Source organism: Delphinapterus leucas, unplaced genomic scaffold (genome assembly GCF_059928025.1).
Source record: "Delphinapterus leucas isolate spDelLeu-1000000601 "Yukka" unplaced genomic scaffold, BTC_Dleu_Yukka2 spDelLeu_asBTCV2_sq57, whole genome shotgun sequence".
In the NCBI taxonomy this organism is placed as follows: domain Eukaryota; kingdom Metazoa; phylum Chordata; class Mammalia; order Artiodactyla; family Monodontidae; genus Delphinapterus; species Delphinapterus leucas.
Genome location: NW_028322266.1, coordinates 2070691 through 2098634, shown reverse-complemented (window position 1 = coordinate 2098634; position 27944 = coordinate 2070691). Strand labels below are relative to the sequence as shown.

The 27944-nt window shown below is 35.4% G+C and overlaps 1 protein-coding gene and 1 pseudogene across 1 annotated transcript in view; one reads left to right on the top strand and one right to left on the bottom strand.

Annotated features, from left to right (window-relative positions):
• Window positions 1–15719: 15719 nt before the first annotated feature.
• The window catches only part of LOC149743905 (uncharacterized), a 129686-nt gene continuing 117461 nt past the window's right edge, over window positions 15720–27944 (bottom strand). The window contains exon 4 of the mRNA XM_089906045.1: window positions 15720–26047. Within this exon, the coding sequence (XP_089762171.1) occupies window positions 25945–26047 (103 nt within the window). The 3' untranslated portion in view covers window positions 15720–25944. The remainder of the gene's footprint in view (window positions 26048–27944) is intronic.
• The window catches only part of LOC149743906 (FUN14 domain-containing protein 1 pseudogene), a 57602-nt pseudogene continuing 45389 nt past the window's right edge, over window positions 15732–27944 (top strand).

The following is a 27944-nucleotide window of genomic DNA, read 5'->3' as shown; positions in this document are numbered from 1 at the left end:
TGAAATACATATTTTCAATAAATATAACTTGTACTTTGTAATATAACCATAGAAGTTATACCAATTCAGCAGCCTATGTGTCTAATAAAGTAACTGTTTAGCATTATCACTGTCTTTTGAAACATTGTATGTATGCCAGTAAACATTGTCAACTCTTTCATCAATGCAAAAGGTTATATAACTGTAGCTTTAAACAGAATTTATGCAAGGAAACTATGAAAATCCTCTGATCCGACTCCTGGTTGATTTGTCCTCTGTACAAGATGCAGTCCCAATATCCCGGTTTTATTCCCACATTTTCTTTTAGTTCCTCTCCCTCTCTTCCCATCCATAATCTCTCTCAAGATAAAGATATTGCAAACATGGAAGAGTGAACACTAGTTATTAAAGTTTTATCTACTAAGCAGGATAAGGTTATACAGAAGGGTATATTTTTAGGTGAGGTGATAAAGGGAAGATCTCTCTGAAGAGGTGAGAGGTTAAGAGACATGTAACTAAGGAGGAATACTATGGGAGTGTCCTAGAGTAGACTATTTTCAGCACTCTGAAGAACAAATGCAACGACTCTAATGACAGGGCATGCCTTGTCTGTTTACGGAGCTGCAAGATGGCTGGTTAGTCTGGAGAAAAGTAACCCAGTGGGAGAGTTAAAGGATGAGAAACTAGATTACGTAGGGTGCAGTAGTCAATAGGAAGGACTTTTTATTCCCAGTGTGCTGGAAGTTTGGGAGGCAGGACTAAGGAGGAGAATAACATGATCTAATTGACATTTGAAAAGATGCATTCTGGCTGTGTGAAAAACTGATTGATTGTAAAGAACTGAAGTGGGAGCATGGAGATCAATTAAAAGGTTATTGCTCAAGCCTGCATGAGATGCTTTGGGTGGCTAGGTTGGTAGGATATGACATGTGGAGAAAGAATTAGATTTAAAATTTATTGTAAAATTTAATGAAACAAGATTTGCTAATAGGCTATGCTAAGACATGAGAAAAAGATGACAATAACTCCAAGTTTTGAGGTGTGAGCAGCTTGAAAAATGACAGTGCCATTTACTGAGTTAGGAAACACTGGGAAAGTACATACAGGTTAAGTTCATGATGTCTCTTCAACATCCAAGACAGTTAGATGTATGATTGCAGGGAGTGCAGGGAGGAGACTTCCACATTAGATGTTTGAGGGATAGCAACATATCTGGGGTAGACTGAGGAGATATTGCAACAAGGGCCTTAAATGGAGAAAGGAGAGAAGAGAAAGGAGGTGCGGACTGAATCCTGGGAGATGCTGAACTTAATAGGTGGGGGGTGTCTTAAAGATGGGAAGGGCTTATCAGGGAAGGATGAGAATAAAATCTCAGTGAGATATGAGAAAAATCAAAAGCATTTTGTATCCCAGTGTTTCAATATTCATTTCACCCTTACAGCCACTCTGGATGAGAGAATAGATAACTATTTTATTTTTACCTATTGGGTAAATACTTGAGATTCAGAAAGGTTAGACATATCCATTATTATAAAGTTAGTAAGTAGTAAAAACATGCCAAGAACAACATGTCTTCTGAGGCCTAGACCAAAAACCTCAACTGAAAAGAAAAATGTCTTAAAATAAAATTTAAAATCTTATGAGCAGTTTTTTTTTAAACAGAGAAAATTATTTTATCAGCAGACCTCAGTAAAAGCTTAAATTTATAGCCTTTGAAGAAAGTACTTAAATTTTATCGATGACAGATGCCTTTCCCAGAAGGGAGAAGGAAGCCTATAGCTCATCTTTTTACTCCAGGGCCAATGTGTCTGAAACATTCCAGTGTAAAAAGTGGCTGTCCTATAATATAAACTAGCATAATTAATAGAGTAGACAAAAGCAGGATTACTTCTTTCATAGAGGAAATTCCACAGGGGCCTAGAAGACAGAATAGTAATGTTAAATATTTCTTAAAGCATGTGTAGGTCAATAGATTTCCCAACATATATATCCAGATTTGATAAAAATCAAAAGGAGAATTTAACTACCAAACAAAATCAACTAAAAAAAGAGTAAAATTAAGTAACATTTTTTTCTTGGCATCATTAGTCTCTTCTAAAATATCAAAATATGAAAAATAGAGTTCTCTTTTATTATGGTTTTGAATTATATTTAAAATTTAATCAGATACTTAATTCTTTAATATGAAAAATGGGACAATTAGAAATATAATAATTCACTACCACTTATCTGCAAATCTGTTAGTGTTGTTTCATATTTTGTATTATTATGCCTATAATGTTTATATTTTTAAAATATAACTTTGATTTTTCTATAATTAAATGAATATGGTATTTACACCACTGTTTCAAAGTTCACGCATTCCTGACTTTATCTTAGATTGTCTGCATTCTGCTAAGGAGAACAAAAAATGCTGCTGTACTTAGTTTCTGCAGTTTTAGAATTTCTAAACGTTGTGTCAGTATTTGAGCAAAAATGACTTGTTTTTTGTAGGCAACACATTTATTCTTTCAACAGCTGTAAAACTGGGTTCATTTTCTCTGTGCTTTGAATGGTATATATGAGAAGCCCAAATCTAGTGTTTGAGATTTTTTTCTTCCTCCAGCTGGGATGTCTCTACAATTTCTTTTTCTTTAAAGGTCAAAAAATTAGCTCTATATGTCAGAGTTTTTAGACCTCAATTTTTTTTGTTATAGAAAGTGCTATTTCCCACTGTAAATGAAAATGTTTCTTCATTAGAGGCAAATACTTCTAGCAGCTTAGGGTTTAATCCTTCCTGATTCCTAATATATTACTTCTACAATTTGTCAGTACCCCAAATCCTTATACTGTATTGGTATTTTCTGTCTTTGCTAGCTGTCTTATTTAAATTGTTATTTTATTCTGAATTCTTTGTAATTTTTATTAAGATGTCCTGGGTAGCACTTCTGGAAATGTGTTGCAAGTACATAGTTCAGAGTGAATTAGGTTACAGCATATCCTTCTAAAATTAGGTATTAAAAAGTCAGTAGGGTCATCATTGGACAAAGTGTACACCAGTGGTCAATCAATAAATATCATGTTAAGGGTTTCCCTGGTGGCGCAGTGATTGAGAGTCCGCCTGCCGATGCGGGGGACACGGGTTCGTGTCCCGGTCGGGGAGGATCCCACATGCCGCGGAGCAGCTGGGCCCGTGAGCCATGGCCGCTGAGCCTGCACGTCCGGAGCCTGTGCTCCGCGACAGGAGAGGCCACAACGGTGGGAGGCCCACGTACCGCAGAGGAAAAAAAAAAAAAAAATCATGTTAAGCTTCAAATTTAGTGAGCAAAGAAAAAAACAGGGTTTTCGTTCCTGGTTATTGTTGCACTATTTCCAAGAATAACTAATTTACATATCTAAACATGCACATGGAAAACAATTGTGAATTTCTACAATATTCCCAATTTTGGAAAGGAAAGTAAATAATTATAATTCTCTTTTGCTGTCTTACAACAGTATGAGTTTAAGTTATGTATGTGTGCTAGCATGTGTGTGTGAACACTTATCTATGCATACTCAGTGAAAATGGGATATGGACAGTGGAACCTTGGGGAAAAAACTAAATTAAATTACTTCCAGAACCATCGGCTCCAGATCCCTAAATTGAGTAAGCAGAGCAAGTTCATAACACAGGTGAAATTCTCACAGATACAGCTTCTACTAAAGTGTAAAAAAACTAGAATATATAATCATAGTTTTTTATTACCTTTTCTCTATAAATTAATTGGTTCCTTTAGGATCATTTTGTGTGTGTATGTTTGTATTGTCTTCATTCTTCCTTTGTTCTGGTAACCCTAAATATTTCTACATCAGATTAGTCAATTATAATCGATAGCATCTTTTTTTTTTCTTTTTTTTACTATAATTGAACTCTATCCTGGATGAATGGGAAGGAGTATAAGCTTGAAGGCTTCCTCATAACGTTCAGACAGGCTGCCCACACATCAGATTCCAGATGAAGAAAAATCCTATAACCCTCACTCACAGAACCTCAAGCTCGTAATGTTTAGGTTGATCATGTTCATGAGAAGGTATTTTTACAGATTCAACCATTATTGCTAGTATAGGTACCAGACACTATTTGCTTTATGTAAAGGAGTTATGGAATTGATGAGACTGAACCTTACAACATATCTATAGGAAGTTCATTTATTCTCTCAATGCTATGGTGAATGAAACTGTTTTAATTTTCTTTTCAGGTTGTTTATTGCTAGCATGTAGAAACAATTTTGTATTGATTTTCACCATGAAACATTCCTCAAATTGTTTCAGTTCTTAGTTTTGTTGTGAATTCCTTTGGATTTCCTACATCAAGAATCATGCAGTTTGACAATAAAGACAGGATTACTTATTTTCTCAAGCAGGTAACATTAATTTCTTTCTTAATTTCTCTCTTTTTGATTTCCTTCCTTATTTCATTTGATCAAATTTCTAGGACACTGTAGAGTAGAAGTAGTGAAAAGTCTTCAAGAAAACGCATTCAAGTTTTTACCGTTAAGTTTCATGTAAACTGTATGTTTATGGTAGGTTTTTTTCTTTATTGGGTTTAGGGAGTTGATTTCTAGTCTTCATTTGGTGAGAATGTTTATCATTAATGGATGTGGATTTTGTCAATTTCTTTTGTTGCATCTATTGAAATGATTGTGTGGTTTTTATGTTTATCCTATTAATGTAAAGTATTGCATTAATTTTCAGATGTTAATTTGCATTCCTGGACTAAACTGTTTGATCATGCTGTTTAACCTTTTATATATTGCTGAATTATTTGTTCTTACTTTGAGAATACTTGTGTCCATGCTCATGAGATACTGATCAATAATTTGTGTAATATCTTTGTCTAGTTTTTGGTATCAGATTAATACTGGCTTTGAGGAATGAATTGGAAAACATTTTCCTCCTCTATTTTCTAAAGAATATGTGAAGGATTCTGTTTGTGCTTTTGGTAGAACTCAACAGAAAGACCATCTGCTTTCAGCCTTCTGTAAAAAAAAACAAAAAATAAACAAAAACAAAAAATTGATTCTTTTTACTTTTAATAGGTCTATTTAAGTTCTTTCATCAGTTTTGTAATTTGCATTGTTCTATATTTCTTTCATCTACTTTCTTTCATCTAATTTTTTGGCAAAATGTTATTGACAAAAATCCTCCAATTTATGTAACATTAGTACTGATACCCCCCACCCCTCAATTCCTGATTTTGGCATTTGCTTCATTTGCCTTATTTACTTGGTAAGCAGAGAATTTGTTGAATCTCTCACTACTTCATTATATAAATCAGCTTAACTATGTAACATTTTAAAAGTTTTATGATAGTGGTATAAGATTCAGTGAAGGAATGTAGGACAGATGACTATCTCAATGCTGGTAGTACATAGAGTAGGGGTAAATCTTAACCAGATGGGTATATAGTATGAGGAGAAGTAAAGACCAGAGAAGAGGTCTCTAAAGTAGATTGAGAAAATACATATAACCTTGGGTAACGTATTTATTTAAAACTAAGCAATTTTTCCCCAAAGTTCATTCCCACTGCTGGTGGGGGAAAATAGGCTTAAAGTTAATTCACTATCATCCAACTAAAATAACACCGTATATTTATAAATAAATACCACTTTAATCAATTTAAAATCTAATCTGTCTCTATAAAAAGACTGTTCATCTCTTTCCTATGGTGTTCAGGCCATTTCTTATGCCAAGGATACAAGGATAAAATTACATATTCTCATTGCACTGGTCCTGGGTTCCTCTTGTATATATTGCCTCTTTATGCTATCTTTTAATTGAAAAATCTTTTGAGATATTAACTTTAAACATCAGCCCCTGTATCCAATACACCGATTTCTGAAGTATCCAGAGTTGGTGCACCTCATGAAAAGGTATCTTAGTCATTAAAAAAGAAACCACTAGGATCTGAACTTTATCTGAACTTAGATCCCATTAGCACTACTAATAATTTGAGTCTCTATTCTGGCCCTTGGCTTAGGCTTTCACTTGCCATTTATACTAGTAGAGTATGTTACTCTTTCTCACATTTGTGCAACCAGGTTAGCTGACCTCCAATCCAGATACCTGCTACAACATACACTGGGTTTATGCAAGTTGTCTGAATTCTTTCTAAACCATACGACAAAGAGTGAGTTTCATCACTTCTATTCAACATAGTATTAAGAAGTGTTAGGCAGTGCAACTAGGCAAGTAAAAGGCATCCAAATTGGAAAGGAAGAAGTAAAACTCACTATTTGCAGATGATATTATATATAGAAAACTCTAAAGACTCCATCAAAAGATTCATAACTAATAAAATAATTCAGTAAAGACAGGTGGTAGCCAAAATGGTGGAGAAAGACCCTGAACTCATCTCCTCCCACAGACACATCAAAATTACAACTACTTACAAAGCAATTATCTATGATAATAACCTGAAGACTAACAGAAAAGACCTTTCACAATCATACATGAAGAAGGAACCACAGTGATATGGGTAAGGGGCAGAGACACAATATAGTCAGGTCCTACAACCCCAGGGTAAGCAACCCACAGAGAGGAGGAATATCACAATTGTAGAGGTCCTCCTCAAAGAGTGAGGTGTCCGAGTTCCACATCAGGCTCGCCCTGTTCTGGGAAGATGTGCTCTCAGAAAGTCTGGCTTTGAAAACCAGTGGAGCTTATGTTTGGGAGAGCAGGCAGGCAATAGGAAACAGAGAGACTGCTTTTAAAGGATATGCACAAAATCTCATACACTCTGTGTCCTGGCAGAGATGGAGTAGTTTAAAATGAGCCTAGGTTAGATTCATTTCATCTTGGAGGGCCTCCTGGAGAGGCAGGAGGCAACTGGGAATCCCTCTGGGAACAGAGATACTAGTGGCAGCCATTTTGAGAAACTCATTCTACTACTATAACAGTGGTTCTGGTAAGTGCCATTCTGGAATCCTCCCTCTACTTTCTTAGCTCTGGAGGCTCATTCATCACTAGTGTTGGTATCAGCCCTAAAACTCCTGAGCCATGCAGACAGCCACACAAGGACCTGACATCAGCAGGCTGGCACCAGCCTTGAGCCACCTGGGCTGTGTAGCCAGCTAAACAGGGATCTGGCTCTGCCCTCCAGTGGGCCAGCAGCCACCCCGGGACTCCCTGTAATGTACAGCCAGCCATGTGAGAAGCCTACCCTGCACTCCCAGAGGGCTCTCTGCCACCACATAAGGCACAGACTTACAGCCATCTGGGCTTGGAACCAGTTCTGCCTACCAGTTCACCCACAGTAGTCAGTCCACCACAACTGAGGGGTGCACAAGCCCACATATGGGGCATCCCTAGAGCAAACGGCTCTGGTGACCAGAGGGGAGTGTGCTGCTGGGCCCTTTGGACATCTCCTACATAAGGCCAATTCTCCAAGATTGGGAAATGTAACCAATCTACTTAACATATACAAATAAATACAGAGAATTAGGCAAAATGAGCAAACAATGTTCCAAATTAAGGAAAAGATAAAACCTCAGGTAACGAATTAAGTGGAGGAAAGCAATCTATCTGATAAAGAGTTCAGGGTAATCATCACAAAGATGCTCACTGAACTCAGGAGAAGAATGGGTGAAAACAGTGAGAATTTTTAACAGAGTTAGAAAATATAAAGAACTGCCAAACAGAGCTGAAGAACTGAAATAAAAAATACACTAAGAGGAATCAGTGGTAGATTAGATGATACAGAGAAACTGGTTAGTGATCTGGAAGACACAATCTGTTCACTCAGCTTGTTCACTCAAGCAGAACAGAAAAGAACTTTAAAAAATGAAGATAGTTTAAGAGACATCTGGGACAACATCAAGCCTAATAGCATTTGTATTATAGGAGGAAAGAGAAGAGAGAGAGAAAGGGGCAGAGAACTTATCTGAAGAAATAATAGCTGAAAAATTCCCAAACCTGAAGAAAAAGACATCCAAGTCCAAGAAGCAGAGAGTCCCAAACAACACGAATCCAAATTAGGCCACACCAAGACACATTGTAATTAAAATGCCAAAAATTAGAATCTTAAAAGCAAGAGTAAAATAATCAGTTAAATATAAGGGAACTCCCATAAGGCTACTAGCTGACTTTTCAGCAGAAACTTTGCAGGTCAGAGAGGGGTGGCACAATATATTCAAAGTGATGAAAGGGAAAATGCTACAACCAAGAATATTCTACCCACCAAGGTTATTATTCAGATTTGAAGTAGAGATAAACAGTTTTATGGATAAGCAAAGGCTAAAAGAGTTTAGCACTACTAAAATGGCCTTACAAGAAATGATAAAAGGATTTCTCTAAGTGGACAAAATTTACATCTAGAAATATGAAAGTTATAAAAAGCAATCTCACTGGTAAAGACAAACATGCAGTAAAGGTGGAAGACCAACTAATTATAAAACTAATAGGAAGGTTAAAGGACAAAAGTATTACAATTATCTATATTTCCACTGAGTACATAAGGAATGCACATACACAAAAAGATGTAAAATACGACATCAAAAAACAGACTTGGGAGGAGTAAAAATGTAAGGTGGTTAGAATGTGTTCAAACTTGAAATCATTAACTTAAAATAATCATATCTATTTTTTTGTACACATACCTCATGATAACCACCATCCAAAACCTATAATAGATACGTACACACAACAAGAGAAAGGAATCCAAATGTAACACTAAAGGTAGCCATTAAATCACAAGAACAAAAGAAGAAACAAAATAACCTACAAAAACCCCTCAGAAAATAATGAACAAAATGGCAATAAGTATATACTCTCAATAAATAAACATAAATGGATTAAGTCTAATCAAAAGATAGTGACTGGCTGAATAAAAAAAGACCCATATATATGCTGCCTTAAGAGAATCACTTCAGATCTAAAGACGCACAGACTGAAAGAGAGTGGATAAAAAGAGGTATTGCATGCCAAAGGAAATGAAAACTGGGTAGCAAAACTTCTATAAAAATATTCTTTAAAACAAAGGCTCGGGCTTCCCTGGTGGCGCAGTGGTTGAGAGTCCGCCTGCCGATGCAGGGGACACGGGTTCGTGCCCCGGTCCGGGAAGATCCCACATGCTGCGGAGCGGCTGGGCCCGTGAGCCCTGGCCGCTGAGCCTGTGCTCCGCAATCGGAGAGGCCACAACAGTGAGAGGCCCCGTACCGCAAAAAAAAAAACAAAAAAACAAAAAAAACAAAGGCTCATAAAGGACAAAGGATATTACATAATGATAAAGGATCAATACAACAAGAAGATATGACAATTATAAATATGTAATGCACCCACATAGGAACATCTACATACATAAAGCAAATATGAACATAAAGGGAGAAATTGACAATACAGTGATAGTAAGGGGCTTTAACATCTTACTTACATCAATGGACAGATCATGCAGACAAAAAAGAAATCAGTGAGGAAACATTGGCCTTAAATGAGGTAGTAGGTCAGATATAAATATACAATTAATAGGTAAAATTAATACATATATTTCACCAAAGACAGGAGAATACACATTATGTTCAAGTGCACATGGAACATTATTCAGGATAGATCATATGTTAGGCTACAAAATATGTCTCAATAAATTTAAGAAGATTGAAATGTCAAGCATATCTTCTAACCACAACAGTATTAGACTACATATTAACTACATGGATAAAAACTGCAAAGAACACAAACATATGGTATCTAAACAACATGCTACCAAAGAACCAATGGGTCACTGAAGAAACAAAAATTAATAAATACCTGGAGACAAATGAAGAAAAAACCACAACAATCCAAAACCTATGGGACACAGCAAAAGCAGTTCTAAGAGGGAGGTTTATAGTGATACAAGCATACCTCAGGAAACAAAAATCTGAAACTATTTTACCTCTAAAGAAACTAGAAAAAGGACAAATAAAACCCAATGTTAGAAGAAGGAAAGAAATATCAGAGTGGAAATAAGAGACTTAATAAAATAGAGAAAAAATTAAAACTAAGAACTGTTACTTTGGGAAAATTAATAAAGCTTTATCAAAACCCATTAAGAAAAAAGAGGTTTAACTAAAATCAGAAATAAGTTACAACACTACAGAAAAACAAATGATGAGAGATTACTAAGAACAATTATATGCTAATTAAATGAACAACCTAGAAGAAATAAATACATTCCTAGAAACATAAAATCTCCCAAAAGTGAATCAGGAAGAAATAGTAAATATAAACAAATTTACCAGTAATGAAATTGAACCAGTTAAAAGAAACAAACAAAAAAACTCCCAAACCAAAGTCCAGGACCAGATGACTTCCCAGGTGAATTCTACAAAACATTTAAGGAAACGTTAATACCTGTCTCTCTCAAACTATTCCAAAATAATCTAAGAAGGAATCCTTCCAAACTCATTCTACTAGGACAGCATAATGCTCATCCCAAAACCAGAACCACCCACCCACACAAATTACACGCCAATATCTCTGATGAACAGAGATGCAAAAATCTTCAACAAAATATTAGTAAACTGAATTCAACAATACATTAAAAGGATCATCCACACCGTGTTCAAGTAGAATTTATCCCAGAGAGACAAGGAAGGTTCAATATGTGCAAATCAACCTGATATACCACATTCACAAACTGAATAAAATTTATATGATCATCTCAATAGATGCAGAAAAAGTTTGAAAAAATACTTCATTTATGGTAAGAACTCTCAACAAGGTGGGTGTAGAGGAAACACACCTCAGCATAACAAAAGCCACATATGTCATTCTCACAGCTCACATCACATTCAACAGTGAAAACCTGAAAGCATTTTCTCTAAGGTCAGGAACAAGACAAGGACGGCCATTCTTGCCACTTTTATTCAACATAGTATTGGAAGTCTTAGCCAGAGCAACTCGGCAAGGAAAAGACATAAAATGCATCCTAGGAGAAAGAAATAAAAATTGGAAAAGGGAAGTAAAACTGTAATCTGTGAACAACATGATTTTATATATATAGAAAACCCTAAAGTCTCCATCCCAAAACTGCTAGAACTCAAATTCAGTAAAGTTGCAGAGTACAAAGTTAATAATGCAAAAATCTGTTGCATTTTATATACTAACAACAAACTATCAGAGAAATTGAGAAAACAATCCCATTTACAATTGCATCAAGAAGAATAAAATACCTAGGAATAAATCTAACCAAAGAGGTAAAATACTTGTGCTTGGAAAACTGATACTGGTGAAAGAAATTAGAGATGACACAAACAAATGTAAAGATATACTGTACTCATGGATTAAAAGAATACGGGTAAGATGACCATACTCCTCAAGGCAATCTACAAATTCAGTGCAATCCCTATCAAAATACCAAAGGCATTTCTCACAGAACTAGAATTCTAAGATTTATATACAAACACAGGAGACCCCAAAAAGCCAAAGCAATCTTAAGAACAAATCTGCTCCCCAATTTCAAACTATATTAAAAATCTCCAGTAATCAAAACAGTAGGGTAGTGACAAAAAAGGAACAGAATAGAGGGTTTAGAAATAAGCCCATACTTTTATGGTCAATTAATTTACAACAAAGGAGGCAAGATTATACAATGGGGAAAAGACAGACATTTCAATTAATGGTGCTGGGAAAATGAACAGCTACATGCAAAATAATCAAGCTAGACTAGTTTCTCACAGCGTTTACAAAAATAAACTCAAAATAGATTAAAAAGATAAATGTAAGACCTGAAACCATAAAACTCCTGTAGAAAACCTAGGCAGTATGCTCTTTGACACTGATCTTAGCAATAATTTTTTTTGGATTTGTCTCCTCTGCCAAGGGACAAAAGCAAAAATAAAGACATGGGCCATGTCAAACTAGGAAGCTTTTGTACAGTAAAGGAAACTGAACAAAATTAAAAGGCCCCCTACTGAATAGAAGATATTTGTGAACAATATATTCTATAAGGGGTTAATACCCGAAATATACAAAGAACTTATACAAATAAAAGGATTAAAAAAAATGGCAGGAGACGTGAACAGTTTTCTAAAGATAACATACAGATGTCCAACAGCAACATGAAAAACATGCTCAACATCACTAATTATCAAGGAAATGTAAATCAAAACCACAATGAGAGGGCTTCCCTGGTGGCACAGTGGTTGAGAGTCTGCCTGCCGATGCAGGGGACACGGGTTCGTGCCCCGGTCCGGGAAGATCCCACATGCCACAGAGCAGCTGGGCCCGTGAGCAATGGCTGCTGAGCCTGCACATCCAACAAGTGTTGGCAAGGAGGTATAGAAAAAGGTACCATCACATACTGTTTGTGGTATTGTAAATTGGTGCAGCCACTATAAAAAACAGTAAGGTGTTTCCTCAAAAAAACTAAAAATAGACCTAACATATAATCTAGCAATTTCACTTATGGGTATTTACCCCAAGAAGACAAAAACATTAATTCAAAAAGATATGCACATGCAAATGTTTATTGTGGCTTTATTTACAATAGCCAAGTTATGGAAGCAACCTGTGTTCATCTACAGATGAATGGATATATATATGCAATGGAATACATTCAGTCATAAAAAAAGAACGAAATCTTGCCATTTGTGACAACACGGATGGACCGCAAAGGTATTATGCTATGTAAAATAAGTCAGAAAGACAAATACCAAATGATCTCAGTTATATGTAGAATATAAAACAAAAACAAAACAACCAAGCTCATAGATACTGAGAACAGCTTGGTGATTGGAAAGGGATGGGGGTAGAAGAAATGGGTGAAGGGGGTCAAAAGGTACAAACTTCCAGTCATAAAATGTCATGGGAATATAATGTACAATATGGTGACTACAGTTAATAATACCATAGTGCATATTTGAAAGTTGCTAAGAAAGTTGATCTTAAAGTTCTCATCACAAGAAAAAAAGTGTAACTATGTAAGGTGATGTTACCTGGCCTTAGTGATCATATCAAAGTGTATACAAATATTGAATCATTATATTGTACACATAAAATGTAATGTTATATCATTTATAACTCAATTTGAAATTTAAAAAATTAAAATATAAAAAAAATAGGGTGAGTTTGGGGAGGGTAGAAGGTTCTTATTTCTGATTGCTTATCTCCCTAAACATACTAGGTCACTTTCTAAACATGACATACAGCCAGTTCAAGTGATTTACTTCTACACATGCTTTGCCATCATTTTTAGTTTTTATTATCAACATAACATACATATATTGGTTCATCATTTCCCTGAAAAGTTTTAAAGGTCTAGTAGGGGAAGCATTCACTCTTGAAATTTTACCTTAGTCTACATCATGTACTATGATCCCTCGATATCCAGGAGGGATTTGTTCTAGGACCCCCCACACCAGATATCAAAATCCACAGATGCTCTAGTCCCTTGTATAAAATGGTTTCTCTAGGTTATTTATAATACCTAATACAATGTAAATGCTAGGTAAATGGTCCAGTGTGCAGCAAATTCAAATTTTGCTTTTTGGAACTTTCTAGAATTTTAAAAAATATTTTCAATCAGTGGTTGCTTGAATTCATGGGTGCAGAGCCCACAGATATGAAGGGTTGACTGTATCTGTATTTGACCACTTCCTTCTCCCTGGGGCTTATCCTTAGTAGGTGGGCATTAGTTTCCTCAAGGGAAATAAGATTTACCTTCTCCTCAGTTCTCAATTTCATTCCCTACTTAAAAAAAAAAAAAAAGGTTAATTTTCTTCCTTTTATTTGAGGTGCAACTGGCATAATTTTCCCTGGAACACTAAGATAAAAGTTCTAAATGAGGGCAAAGCTCTCAGAGAAATAAAAACAAAATATTCCCAGAGAAAAACATCAGTTTAGAGGTATTTCAAAATATTCTTATTTTAAAAAAACCTAACCATTGTATGAAATACAAATCACCATTTTTTGAGAGCTTATTCTTAGCCACACTCTAATAGAGGGATTTACATAAACTTTAATTTCCATTCTCAGGTAAAACATTAACTCTTAAACATTCTTAGTAAATTTGTAGCTATGCTATTATGGAATATACAATCAAAGTTTATGCACCTATTCACTATTAAAGATGAAAGCTACCGTGGTACACAACACACACGCACCCACCCCAAGGGCAAGAACCATTTTCCAGAAGTTAATGGTCAGATTTTTTTTTTTTTTTTTGCAGTACGCGGGCCTCTCACTGCTGTGGCCTCTCCCGTTTCGGAGCACAGGCTTGGGACGCGCAGGCTCAGCGGCCATGTCTCACGGGCCTAGCCACTCCGCGGCATGTGGGATCTTCCCAGACCGGGGCACGAACCCGCGTCCCCTGCATCGGCAGGCGGACTCTCAACCACTGCGCCACCAGGGAAGCCCTGGTCAGATGTTTTAACAATAAAGTAGAATTCAAAAGGGAGATTATATTATTTCACAAAGTGTTCTGAATATTTGGCAAAGGGTAATACATTTTCCCCCTTAAGTCATTGCTTTTCTACTGTACTTTTGCAAGTAACTTCATCTTCATGTATAATCTAGAGCTGATTGGAGCTGTTATGACCTTCTCTCATGTACTTTGAATCTACTGAGATTTGAGTTATAAACAAAAAGATTGAATTGTATTTAATACATGGGAATTTATATGTAACCTAAATCCTAAAGATCAGTGCTCACTGACTGAGAAAATCATAGGGCATGGTTGCTTTAGTAAGAGTGACTTCCAGGGAGTGCTGGAGAAAAAAAGAGGTCCAATGAATTAGGCATTGAAGGTGTTCAGAGAATCAGCAAATCTGATGGTGGTTTGAAGGGAAGCAGGGAGATCGGGAAGTAACTAAAGAGTCATTTCTTTTCCTTTGAGGTAAATGAACGGTTTCCTTATGACATATTTGTATAGTGAAGAAATGGAACCATGTATACAATGAAGATCAAATAAAGAAATGTGAAAAGTAAACCGGTAGAAAATATCCTGTGTGTTTCTATGGCAATTTTCACAAATGTAGTCAAAAGATTGTATTTTAATGTTGGTTTCCCCTACTAGAATATAGACTGCATTATATCTATCTTGTAAACTTTTATATACTTGTTGTCTAACATGGTAGTGGCAATAAATACTTGAAGAAATTTATGTAAGCTTTGTAAAGAAATATAAACAAAGGGCTAAGGACCATAAAATAAATGGATATTAATACACTTCTTTCACTAAAAGTCAAGACCAGGATGGGGAGAGTTCGGATAATTAGGGATTGTGATTGGTCTTCTTATATGTTAGGCATTTCAAAGCTGACTGCACTGTTTTCACTGTAACTTAGAATACATAAACCTGTTGAGGAAGGTTGAGAAGTTGCAAAGGTAATGTAATTTAATTTTTAAAGCAGATATAAGCAATGCAAAGTTGAGTCCAACAAGAATACATGCCTTTGAAATCAGATTAACTAATACTGTGCCAATATTAAGGGATTAGAGCATTGTTCTCTGCTTTTATAATTCACATTCATTTACTAAATCTGTTACACTGCATAATAACAATCTACTCATGTAACTGTCTTCCAGAATGGATTGGATTTCCCTCCAAAGCAGAGACCATTTTCTAGTCTTCTTTATAGACTAGTCTTCTTTATAGATCAAAAACCATAGTAATAAACACTCTTAGGAAATGCTCACATAATAAACATTTTATGTTACTAAACCAATTTGATAAGTACTAGGTAGTATTCAAATTACCTTAAACTTTTTTTTTTTGAGAAATGCGAAGACTTTATTCAGAGGTTGCTATAGCCAGGGAGTCAGCCATGATCACTTGTGTTTTGGCAGAGACTCAAGGGCAGGTAGAAGAGTGGGAAAAGGGGGAAGGTGTCAGGTATGCCATGATTATTAGAGGCTGTTGACAAACATTTAAGGTAAGATACGAGTATGCCATTTTCAGTTTTCTAATTAGTTATTCCCTTCAGCTTGAAGAGTGGAATGCATTAAGTTCTTTAGGTAGTTAATATTTCCTAGTGACATCCTTGAGGCATAGGCAAGAATCTTAATATTAAATTTGCGAGGTATGCTGACTTCCCCCACCCCCCAAGTAAAAAAATCACAGGTTATCCTTGTAGAAACTTAGATTCAAGTGTGACTTTGCAGTTGGCTTTTATCACAAACAAATGGAAAAAATTAAGTGAAAACATTTATAGAAGTGCATGTTCGAATCAGGTGGTAATAATTACAACTAGCAATTACTGAGTCTTTAAAGTCACTATGCTAATCCCATACAGTCTTACTGCATATACCTCTCTTAAGACCCTGTGAATTGGGTCCCGGTATGCTCCCTGTGTCTCCTCATTCCCCTGGGAGCAGCATCTACCCAAGACATTGTCTTAGCGTCCATAGATAACAGAAGCACAAGAGAATAAGTAAACACACTAGAATATTTAAAAGCTCTGGTTTCATCACAGGTGCTGACCCTTCTTTTGCTCTATCTTGCTGTGTGATTAAACCCAGATAGTGGACTATACACTATGCATGGAGGTATACATTGTCCAAAGAGGTATTATTGCTGTGGGGAAGGAGAGTGACTATTTACTGAGTAATAATCCATTATACACTGGAATGCATGAAAGTATATAGTGATGGATAATACTGGACTAGAATATGGAATAGCTTTAAATGTTTTTCTGAAGGAAAGTCAAAGTGATTCCATAATTAAGTTATTTTCAATTACAGTGTGGGTATCAGGTAGGGTTCCTACAGGAAACAGATGGCATGGGGAAATTTTGTAATTTAGAAGAGTTTAATAAAGGAAAAATTTACAAGATAAAGCCAGGGTGTAGAAAACCCACAGAAATAGTGCAGTAGTTTGGAGCTGGCAAAAGCAGGGCTCTGTTAACACCCCTGGTTCTCAAGAGACAAGTAGGGGGGCCATGACTGGAACACAGTCACGAACTGTATCAAAACAACTGACTGACAGAAGCTGTGCTCTTGGATCCAGGCAGTAATCAGCCTGTGGTAACTCCATAGGTAGTAAGTCAAGTAGATAAATAACCAGACTTACCATTCTTGTTCCCTCCTATAGGCATCTGCTGCTTCCCATTGGTCAAACCTAGAAAAACTGCCATAGGATAACAGAGCCAGTCTCACTGATGAATTCCATATAGGATGGGGAATTGTTTTTAGGGGCACTAAATATATCCTGTACAGTATGGCAAATAATTTCTATTTCAATATAACTTTCAGGTGATGTATAGTTATCTCTATAATACTGCCTCCCTCATGTACTTCTAGTATACTACTATTATACTTTATATATACTACTTCTTATTGAAGGAAAGACAGAGTGGCAACTAGTAAACTCATAATTACATTAGGGCAGCTTTAGAGGCTGTTTTGTCACAGCCAGTAATGAGCTGATATACTATTAAGAATGGTCAAGATTAAAAAATTTTGTACTACTGATCTACCTGCCTGAAATTTGGGGTGTTTTTCAAAATAAGTATATACATGTATATAATATATATGTGTGTTATACTTGTGAACATTAAAACATCATGAGTTTAAGGATCTCTGACATAACAAAACATAGATCACCTGGCTGTGAATCTTATGACATTTCACTACATATTTGACCTTGAGAAAGACATTCAGATTCTCCATGTGTCATTTTCTTCGTTTGTGAGGATCTATATAAAATGGTAAGAATTAAACAAGGTAATACAGGGAAAATCTTTAGAGTGATGCTTTTACACAATAAACATTCAATAAAATTTGCTGTTATTATTGAGAATAAGTTAAGTAAGACCACAACATTTGATGAAATTTCTAACATAATTTTTAGAATAAAAATGAGGGAAAGACATGACAAAGGCATTATAAACATTATTAGATGTTTAAGAGTTCAGTATGTTAAGCAAAAATTTAAGTGTGGAGGTAATGAAAATGAGGCTTATGTATTTACTTTAAATATTACATGATTTCATTAGGCTTTCACTGATATTACAGTAATTTTCCCTCAATATCCTTTGTATTTTTTTTTTATCGTTTCATGGATTGCACTAGGTAATGCTCAATTTATGGTAACATGCCTTTATTATAGAAAATGGTATGCTTATAACTTGGATTGTGTCTGCAATGCTATTTTATGCTTTGAAAGTCCAGGAAAAAATATGATTAACTTCCTGAGGCCTTAAGAGTGGTACAATTTTGCAAGCTTCTTGTTTTGCTTATTTCCTAGTTTTCAATACATCTCTATATGTCCATCTCCATCTTTTTACCTCCACAGTGGAACTAGCCTCCAAGAAATAAAACCACCCATTTCAAGAGATTATCTCATATTGTTTCCAAGTTAGGGACCACCAACTCAAGTTCATTTTCTGAGCTGAGAGATATGGACCACCCCTTGGGTTTGACCCATGGAATGATCAACTTCAGAGGATTTTTTTATCTTCTACATATGCTCCAAAATAAGTCCACAAATATATGTCACACAATTATAACAGCCGTTAAACTAGAATTATGCACAGACATATGACATAAGTTATTACTCATACCTTCTGCTTCTATATATGGAAAAGCTGCCAGTTTCTAAATTATCTACCAAGCAATGCAGAAGACCATTTATAGGAAGAGGTGACAGTATTTCGGCTTTAGTGTTTAACATATTTTAAGTACTTAATATTATACATGTGTTGGATGGAAAGGATTATTCAGAAGTTACACTATTCAGTCCCAAAGACCATCATTCTTTAGAAAATCTCCTAATTTCCTATTGCATGAAATAGACATTTTTCAAATTTCCCAGCTAGCTTTAGCAATATTTGACATGAACAAGTTCATGATGTGTTTTGCATAAATAAACTTCTCCCAAAGTTGACCCATTTTCTTACCATTTAAAAATAGAATATTCCTTTTTCATTTGTTTTTTTTTAAAGGACTATGGATTTTCTTTTGTTCAAAATTCCCTAATAATAATCTCATGGGATATGATTACATACAAATTACATATCTTCTACACATAACTTCTGAATTGGAATTTCTAAAGGGCAAAACCTGACCTTTTAAAAAATAATTTAGTTGATTTTCTTTTACAATTATACAAATATATGAAATACAATTTATGTTTGTTTTGCTTATATTTGTTCATCTTGAAAAGTTTGGCTAAGTTTATTGTAGAAGGATATTTTTATATTACTTTAATAAAACCCAACATTTTATGATTTTCATAAATTGTTTTTACAGTTTTTTGTCATCTAAGTTATAATGGGTAAAACACTTCACTCACTTGCCCTTACCTTACAGTTATTACTCCTTTCATAAAATTCCACTTATATACATTATAAGGCATCAAAAATAGCTTTCAGTTTTACAGTGGAATTTATACTCTTCTATTATAAAACTTCTTCAGTTTGACCTATTAATCATATTTCAATTATCAAAAATATTTTAGAAATATTTGTCTCCCTTTTCAGTTATTAGTGAGTTACACATCCATGTGTTTTGAGCTGAACTGTGTTACCCCCAAATATGTGGAAGTTCTAACTTTAGTAACTCAGAATGTGAGGGTATTTGGAAAGAGGATCTTTAATGTGGGGACTAAATTTAAAATGTTGTCTCTAGGGTGGGCTTTCACTTAAGAGGGACATAACAGTTCTGCTTAGCTTGACTAAACTTCAGACAGGTTTCTTCCTGACATTTGGCCCCTGACCTCTCTCTTTTTAGACATTAAAAAAGCTTGCAATTGTAAGTTCTTTCTCTGCCTCATTAAGATGTAAATCCTCTCTCAGCCACTAGCCGGGCTTTTTAACCTTGATATAACCTTGCTTTATAACCAAGAATGTCTTTCTCAAAGACCTGGGAGCCATCCCCTTGAAATGTAATCATTAAGAAAGACAGAGGCCCTATCTCCTAGTCTGTTGGGAGGGCAGGAACCTGACTTCAATAAGCCTCAATTAGCAAACACAGGTAGCCGGTCTACTCCACTAACATCCCCTTCAGTACTTTTCCACTAGCTCACCCTAGAGCTTAAAAATTCTCTTGTCATTTGTCTCAGCAGAGTTGAGTTCAATCTCTTTATTATAATAGTCTAGACATCTCTTGCAATATCCTTGAATAAAATTTTCTTTGGCTGTTCATCTTGTCTGGTGCAGTTTTAATTTAACAGCTCTAATCCAATTTAATTAGAATCTTTAAAAAGGGGGAAAGTTGGGCACGGAGGCAGACATGCTCACAAGAGAATGTCACATGAAGATGAAGGTAGAGATCTGAATGATTCAGAAGCCAAGGAATGTGAAGAATTCCCAGCATACTACTCATACCAAGTTATGAGAGAGGAATGGAATAGATTTCCCCTCACAGCCTTCAGAAGGAACCAACCCTGTTTATAGCTTGATCTTGGACTTCTAGCCTCCAGAACTGTGAAAGAAAACATTTCTTTTGCTTAAGCCACACAGTTGGTAGTATATTGTTTCGGCAGCCCTGGGAAACTAATACATCATATCATGCAGTGACAAGATTACCGATTTGTAGCCGAGAAAGCTAGTCTTGGAGACCAACTCTGCTGCTTCCTAGGTTTGGGGGCTGGGGTAAATCAATAAAGTTTCTAAGTTTCCACATCTTCACAGGCAACTGAATGATCTAACATTTTGAGAGGGGTTGGCTCATATTAGGGAGAAGTAAAATAAAATAAAAAACCTTATTTCTCAATCAAAAGAATTTCTAAAGTTAAGATAGCAATAGCAAAAAGTTTCTTAAAAACAAACAAAAACATGCAACCAGAACTAAGCACTCAGCAGCAGTTTATCTTACGAGGAGAGAAAAATCTGGAATTTCAAACCCTTCACTTCTGAATTTACTACTTATTAGCATTTTCCATGGAAACCATATTGTGTTAAGTTTTACCCAAAGTACAGAACCTTAAAAGTGCCTATATATTTTCACTCCAAACTAGCTTATTTCACTGATATGTAACACCATCCCAACCTCAGTATAGATGTAGATGTCTTCTGTCATCTTCACAACCACCTCACAGAGGATGGAATCTCCAAATTCCTTAAGTAGAAACACTTTTTTTCTCTTTCCCTTTTTTTAAAGGGAGCATACGCAGAGTGGCTTAGAAAACTTACATTTCCATTATAAACCTCAGCTTTTTTACCATCAGCATGTGCCTTTTTAATACTACTTTATATTAATGTTGGTGCTTAGTAAAGTAATATGAAAGATAGTATAATACTTCTTGGGACAGTATAATTTATAAAAGCAGAGGTTTTATAACAACAAGGCAACAATTTTATAACACCATTGTGCTTTTCTAGCCCTCACAAAGAGCTGAGGGAAAATAAACAAGGATCCATTTAATGTCCGGGTGAGTGCCAGTTTGACCAGGTTCCATGCAAATGAAAACAAAATAAAATTAAACTTAGACAAGAAAAAATAATGGCCTGTTGGAATAATCAGGTGTGGAACAATGTTTAAGGACAGAAACAAACGGTGAACTGCTTTGTTGTACTTTTCCTACTTTTTTACCCCAGGGAACACTCTTTTAAAGGTGAGTTAACGTCAGCTTAAGAATTTTGATAACGTTCTGATTAGTAGATCATATCAGTATCTGCATTCATAGATTGGGTGAACCTATTGCTTTCAGTAAAAATACTAAAAATTATCTATTGGACTAAAGATATAGGGAAGTTGTTGCACAGTAAGTGTATTTTTTATGTACTAATTTCAATCTCCTTTGTCCTAGGTTAATTAACAACAGCCTCTTAAAATAATTATCAGTCTTTTAATACATAGATCAAACTTGAGTTTGTCAAAATGCCTTGGATGTAGTAACCAAGCAGGTGATGGTGATTAAAGCAATTTCAGCTGCAGGAGGAAAAGATTCCTTTTCCTCCTCTGTCAGTGGACTACCAGCAAAGATGATATAATCTCTCTGATCCATTACTATCGCATGGGCTGGCTTCAACTATTTTGACCTTTATTTATTTACATGTATTATTTGACACATGAAGTTTTCCAAGCTCTTTATTAGACATTACAGTAAGAACATGACTAGAACATGAGTAGATCACGACTATGTGACTTGTAGAGGAGGAGTGGCTGTGGCTTAGGGTCAATAGGGAGCAGAAATAAAGTGATGACTGCCAACAAATTAATATCAAAAACAGGATTTTGTAAGGGAAGCTTCACAAGAGCATGAAGATGTCTGGATGGGAAATAGAATGGTTACAGAGAGAGCAACTATAATGTTACTGCAATAGTCCAGGTGAGAAATGATGAGAATAAGATTGTGGCAAAGGTAAAGGAAAGAATAAAGCCAGATTCAAGAGACTTGTACACCAGATGGACATAGAAGAAGAAAGTTATTAGTAAAGGATAACCTCAAAGTTTTAAATTCAACGGCTGTGTAAATAACAAAGACATTATTAACAAGGATTGGTGCCAAAACAGGTTGGAAGGGAATGCAATTTGCTCAGTATCAGAGATAATTAGTTTCAGAAACCAGTTAGATATCCAAGATCAGTAAGAAATTGCTTTTCAGATTTAAAATTAAAAAAAAGCCTGGAGATAAAAGATAACAGGAGTAGAACTTATAAAGTGGGTAGATTTTGAAGGGGACAAATGAAATATATCATTTTTTTAAAGTTATAAGAAAAAACTGAAATTACATTAGGCACTTGAAAAGATTTATCAGGAAACATAAATTTGGTCATCTCTCCATCTTTGAGAACTGTTTGGCAGAGCTGCAAGTATACTCACACATTTCTTTCTAGTACTCTATAATTGAGTTGATTTTTTTCCCCCATAAACACCCCCTCACTGAATACAGAGAAAAAGAAGCAAAGAAATAAAAGCATAAAGCAAAATTTTGGTTTAATCTCACTGTTCTAGTTTTCTAGGGCTGCTGTAACAAATTACCACATATTTAGTGGATTAAAAGAACACAAACTTTCTTACCTTTCTGTAGCTTGGACTTTTCCTGGGCTAAATCCAAGGTACTAGCGGGACTGTGTTCCTTTCTGGAGATTCTAGGGGAGAGAACTTTTAGGGTTGGTGGAGTCCCCGCCTCACATCACTCTGGTCTTTCTTCTGCCGCCCACATCCACTTTTAAAACACTTGTAATTACATTAGGCACACCTGGCTCATTCAAGCCATTCTCCTTAATTCCAGCTACAAATTAAATTCCTCTTTGCCATGTAATGTAACATTTCCACCTGTACTGGGAATTGGGACATGGATATCTTTGGGGGGGCTATTAGTTTGCTTTTGACATTGATAAATCTAGCTCAATGAAATTATTTTTTCTTTCTGATTAGATAAATATCATTTCTAACAATGTTCCAATATAAGTGGGATTGCGGCTCTGTGGCTTATGTAAATTTACATTTTGTGGGTGGAGGGCAGGACGCCTGAGATCCCAGCTGTACCCGCTAAATTCTCTCTGCTTTCTGATGCAAATCTGTGCTTTGTCTTCCCTTGATTGGAGAGCTTTCTGGTATAATTAATCCCATCTTTTTAAACTGTGCCGTGCTATCACCAAAACCACTTTAATCTAGCTCACTGTGTTAGATTAAAGACTTCATTGCTAGTGACAGTTTTGTCCTGAGATTTTAGCCTTTGCCTTTCAATGGTGCACTGGTACTTTGTCCACAAACAGGAATTAAAGAAAATGCTAGATCCACTAAATAATGTACAGATCACATGGATGTAATAGTGCTGTTTCAAGGTCAACTGGCTATTCTTTCCCTTTGCCAAACCTAACATCTCTCTGCACCGAATCTATCCTCCCGGACACTGTTTTTCAGGCTCTTGATTGTGTAGCTTCAGGTTTCTCCATTTGTTTGAGGCCTCTCATAGAACTCCAAACCCCACCTTATGGTTTCATTGTGAGGAAGCAGAAATATGAGTAATGGGCTCTCATACTTTACTCTCTTTCTCCTTCAATTTCTCACTTTTCTCCTTGCTATATCCTCCATCTTAAGGTGGCAAACATATTAAAGAGTTATTGGAAACATTATGTAAGGGGTATTGAAAAATTCTGCCTTATGTACAAAACTCTATAATCTCAGTTTCTCCATGGTATAATTTTTACTGGGGGTCAATGTACACTTTTAAAATAAGGATTGCAGATGATAAAATATTTATTTAATACACTAAAATATTCACCCTATTGCATATGAATGTCAAGTAACTAGCTCTACCATTTCAAAGCAATTCAATCTTTACTCTCTCATCACTATTCTACTAATATTTTTAAAAATTTCAAGACATTCGTACTTTCCTGAAGAAGTAAATGATTTCCTGAATTCATTAATACACCACAGCATATTACTTATTATCATTCAGTAACTACTTCCTGCAAGTATACTTATAAAATCCTAATTCAGAGAAATGGAAATGATATGCCTCTTCCTTCTTCAAAAGGGATTGAAAATTTTACTCCAAGGTGCATAATATAAAAACATTGTTATAAAAAGGTTATATGTACTGGTATAATATTTATTACTCTTAAATTTGAGAGGAAATGACTTGCTTTATAATAAGCATAACATTTTCCATTAGTAAACGTTACACTTTCCACCACCATGATGAGATTCTACTGCTTAAAAGAATACTGATTAATAAATATTTCCCTTTTATCATAATATCTTAGAAAAATAAGGGTAGGTCTTGAGATGGAGGTACCACTCTAAAACAAAACCGTGTAAAAATAATTTCACCTTCCATAGCAAAAGAGTGTTCACTGTTTTAAACTAAATCTTTAATTTTTACTATCTATTTATATCTCAATTTTTAGAAGGATGAACTTTTTGTTTATGAAATTACATCATAACAGGAGACATAGTCTATAATTACTTAATATTTTTGGTTTATTTTGTTTAAATGTGAAACTGTGATCATTTAAATATTTATTTTCCAGCCTTTTTTCTTTTTATATCTATTGGTTTGAGTAATTTTAAATACCTGTGGCTTTTTAATTATTTTAAAATGATATATTGACTTAGGAGTGCTTGGGTTATGTTTGAGACAAATAGACAAACTTTGGCAAGATAAATAAAGATAAAGAGAATATACAAATGAACTGTAACAGGAATAAAGATGTAAATAAAAGTACAAAAGTAGGATATTAAAACTTCAATATTAGGTGCCAAAATTGAATATTTGTGTGCTAGTAGTTTTGAAAACTTATTAAGTGGATAAATTCCCTGAATAATTTAATTTGACTAAGATGTAAAGAAATAGAAAATTTAAATGGAAATTTAACAGATTCAGAGAATCTGAATCAGTAATAAATACTGAATTTTCCACACAATAGTCAAATAGCTTTAGAATAGATTTTTTTTTTTTTTTTTTTTTTTTTTTTTGCGGTACGCGGGACTCTCACTGCTGTGGCCTCTCCCGGAGCCAGGCTCTGGACGCGCAGGCTCAGCGGCCATGGCTCACGGGCCCAGCCGCTCCGCGGCATGTGGGATCTTCCCAGACCGGGGCACGAACCCGTGTCCCCTGCATCAGCAGGTGGACTCTCAACCACTGCGCCACCAGGGAAGCCCCTAGAATAGATTTTTTTCCCTAAACATTCATTTAGAGATAAGTCGTGTCTCACACATATACTTGCAGAGAGTTGAAGAAACAAAAAAAATGTTAAGCTCCTAAAAATGAAAAGTAGTAAAAGCAAAAATATAAAGACAATAAAATAATATATCTTAAAAGATAATACATAATGAACCATTTGTTTGTTTCCCAGAAATTCTAGATTAATTTTTTTTTTAATTTATTTTTGTTTATTTATTTATTTATTTATTTTTGCCTGTGTTGAGTCTTCGTTGCTGCGCACGGGCGTTCTCTAGTTACAGTGAGCAGGGGCTACTCTCCGTTGCGGTGCCCGGGCTTCTAACTGGGTGGCCTCTTGTTTCAGAGCACGGGCTCTAGGCACATGGGCTTCAGTAGTTGTGGCTGGTGGGCTTCAGCAGTTGTGGCTCCCGGGCTCCAGAGCACAGACTCAGCAGTTGTGGCGCACGGGCTTAGCTGCTCTGTGGCATGTGGGATCTTCCCTGAGCAGGGCCCAAACCAGTATCCCCTGCATTGGCAGGTGGGCTCTCAACCTCTGTGCCACCAGGGTAGCCCCTAGATTAAGTTAACAACAGAAAACTGATCAATATGCTTTTAAACATTAACAAATTAAAGAAAGGAAGCTATATGGTTGTGACAATACCTGCAGAAAAAGGGGCAATACAATTATATATCATCTTATGATTAGAAAGTCTTAGTAAATTAGGAAAGTAAACTTTTAGCTTAATATTGAGACTGTGCAAAAAAATTTAATGACATATACCAGAAGTAATATATAAAGTACATTTTATCAAATATAACAAAATGGTCTTTACTGGAAAAATAAAACTTTAAACCTTAGAGAAGACCTATAAAATTGATAGAAATATTATTTTTATAGACTGGCTAAAGGTTGCAAATTTCTGGGGAAAAAACAAATGGTTCATTATATATTACCTTTTAATATATATTCTTGCATTGTCTTTGTATATATATATATATATATATATTTTTGCGGTAAGCGGGCCTCTCACCGCCGCGGCCTCTGCCGTTGCGGAGCACAGGCTCTGGACGCGCAGGCCCAGCGGCTATGGCCCACGGGCCCAGCCGCTCCGCGGCACGCGGGATCCTCCCGGACCGGGAAACGAACCCGCGTCCCCCGCATCGACAGGCAGACACCCAACCACTGCACCACCAGGGAAGCCCTGTCTTTGTATTTTTGCTTTACTACTTTTCATTTTTAGGAGCTTAACATTTTTTGTGTGTTTCTTCAATTATACTTTCCAAACTGATCTATGTATTTATATAATTGAAATCTCAACCCAAATAGAAATATGGTCATTTATATGTGGTAATCAAATTTATCACAGAGCTTATACATTCTTGGGGGACTAATAAATAAATGGGTATACAAAAATAATTATCATTAAAAAAAATAATAATTATCATTATGTAAAAAGGAGATGAATGCTTATCTTACAACACAAACAACAGTTGATTCCAGATATGTCATTGGCTTAAATGCATAAGTGAAATTTATATATAGTTTTTGAAGATGATATAAGAGAATAACTTTATGGCTTTGGGTAGGGAATAATTTCTTAATATTCACAAGTTATTAAAAAGAAGAACATTATAAATTTAAGAACTTCTGTTGGTCTAGAGAAAAGAAATGGTAAGCCAAAGTGGAAAATACTTTCCACAAATATAACTCACAAAGAATTAGTGTTCTAAGAGAATATTTATGATGTATAAGTGAGTGAGTAAATTGTGTGTGTGTGTGTGTGTAAGAGAAAGACCACTAACAAAATTTTAAAATGGTAAAAATATATGAACAAAGATTTCACAGATATAACATGAATAATAAAGGGACATTAGAGAGCAGAGAAATGTGAATCAAAACCACAGTGACCAATTTGGAAAACATTCCAAAGTTAGACAAAACCAATTATTGGCAAAGATATGAGCAATGGGCACATTCATTAACTACCTAGCAACTGCTCGTCTTACAGCAAATTGCTGCAGCCACTTTGGAAAATAATTTGGCGTTATTTAATACAGTTGACAAGTGCATGTTTTATGACCCAGCAATCCCACTACTCGGTATACATCCTAGAGACAATCCTACACATATGCTTCTGCAGACATGAAACCAGAATTTTCCTTGCAGCCCTGTTCATAAGAGTAAAACACTGAAAACTACCCAGATGTCCATCAACCATGGAATAGACTGCAGCTGCATGAATCAAATTGGGTGAATCTCAAAAGCATAACATTAACTGAGAATAGCAAGCTGCAAAAGAATATATACTAATTTCATTTATATAAATTGACAAATGCACTAGAAATGAATGAACGAACTAACTAAATATATATACATACGTATTATATATCTTACATGGATAGTAAAACTCTAAAGAAAAAGAGAGATTTAATAACACATAACTTGGAATAAGTGGTTATTACTCCCGAG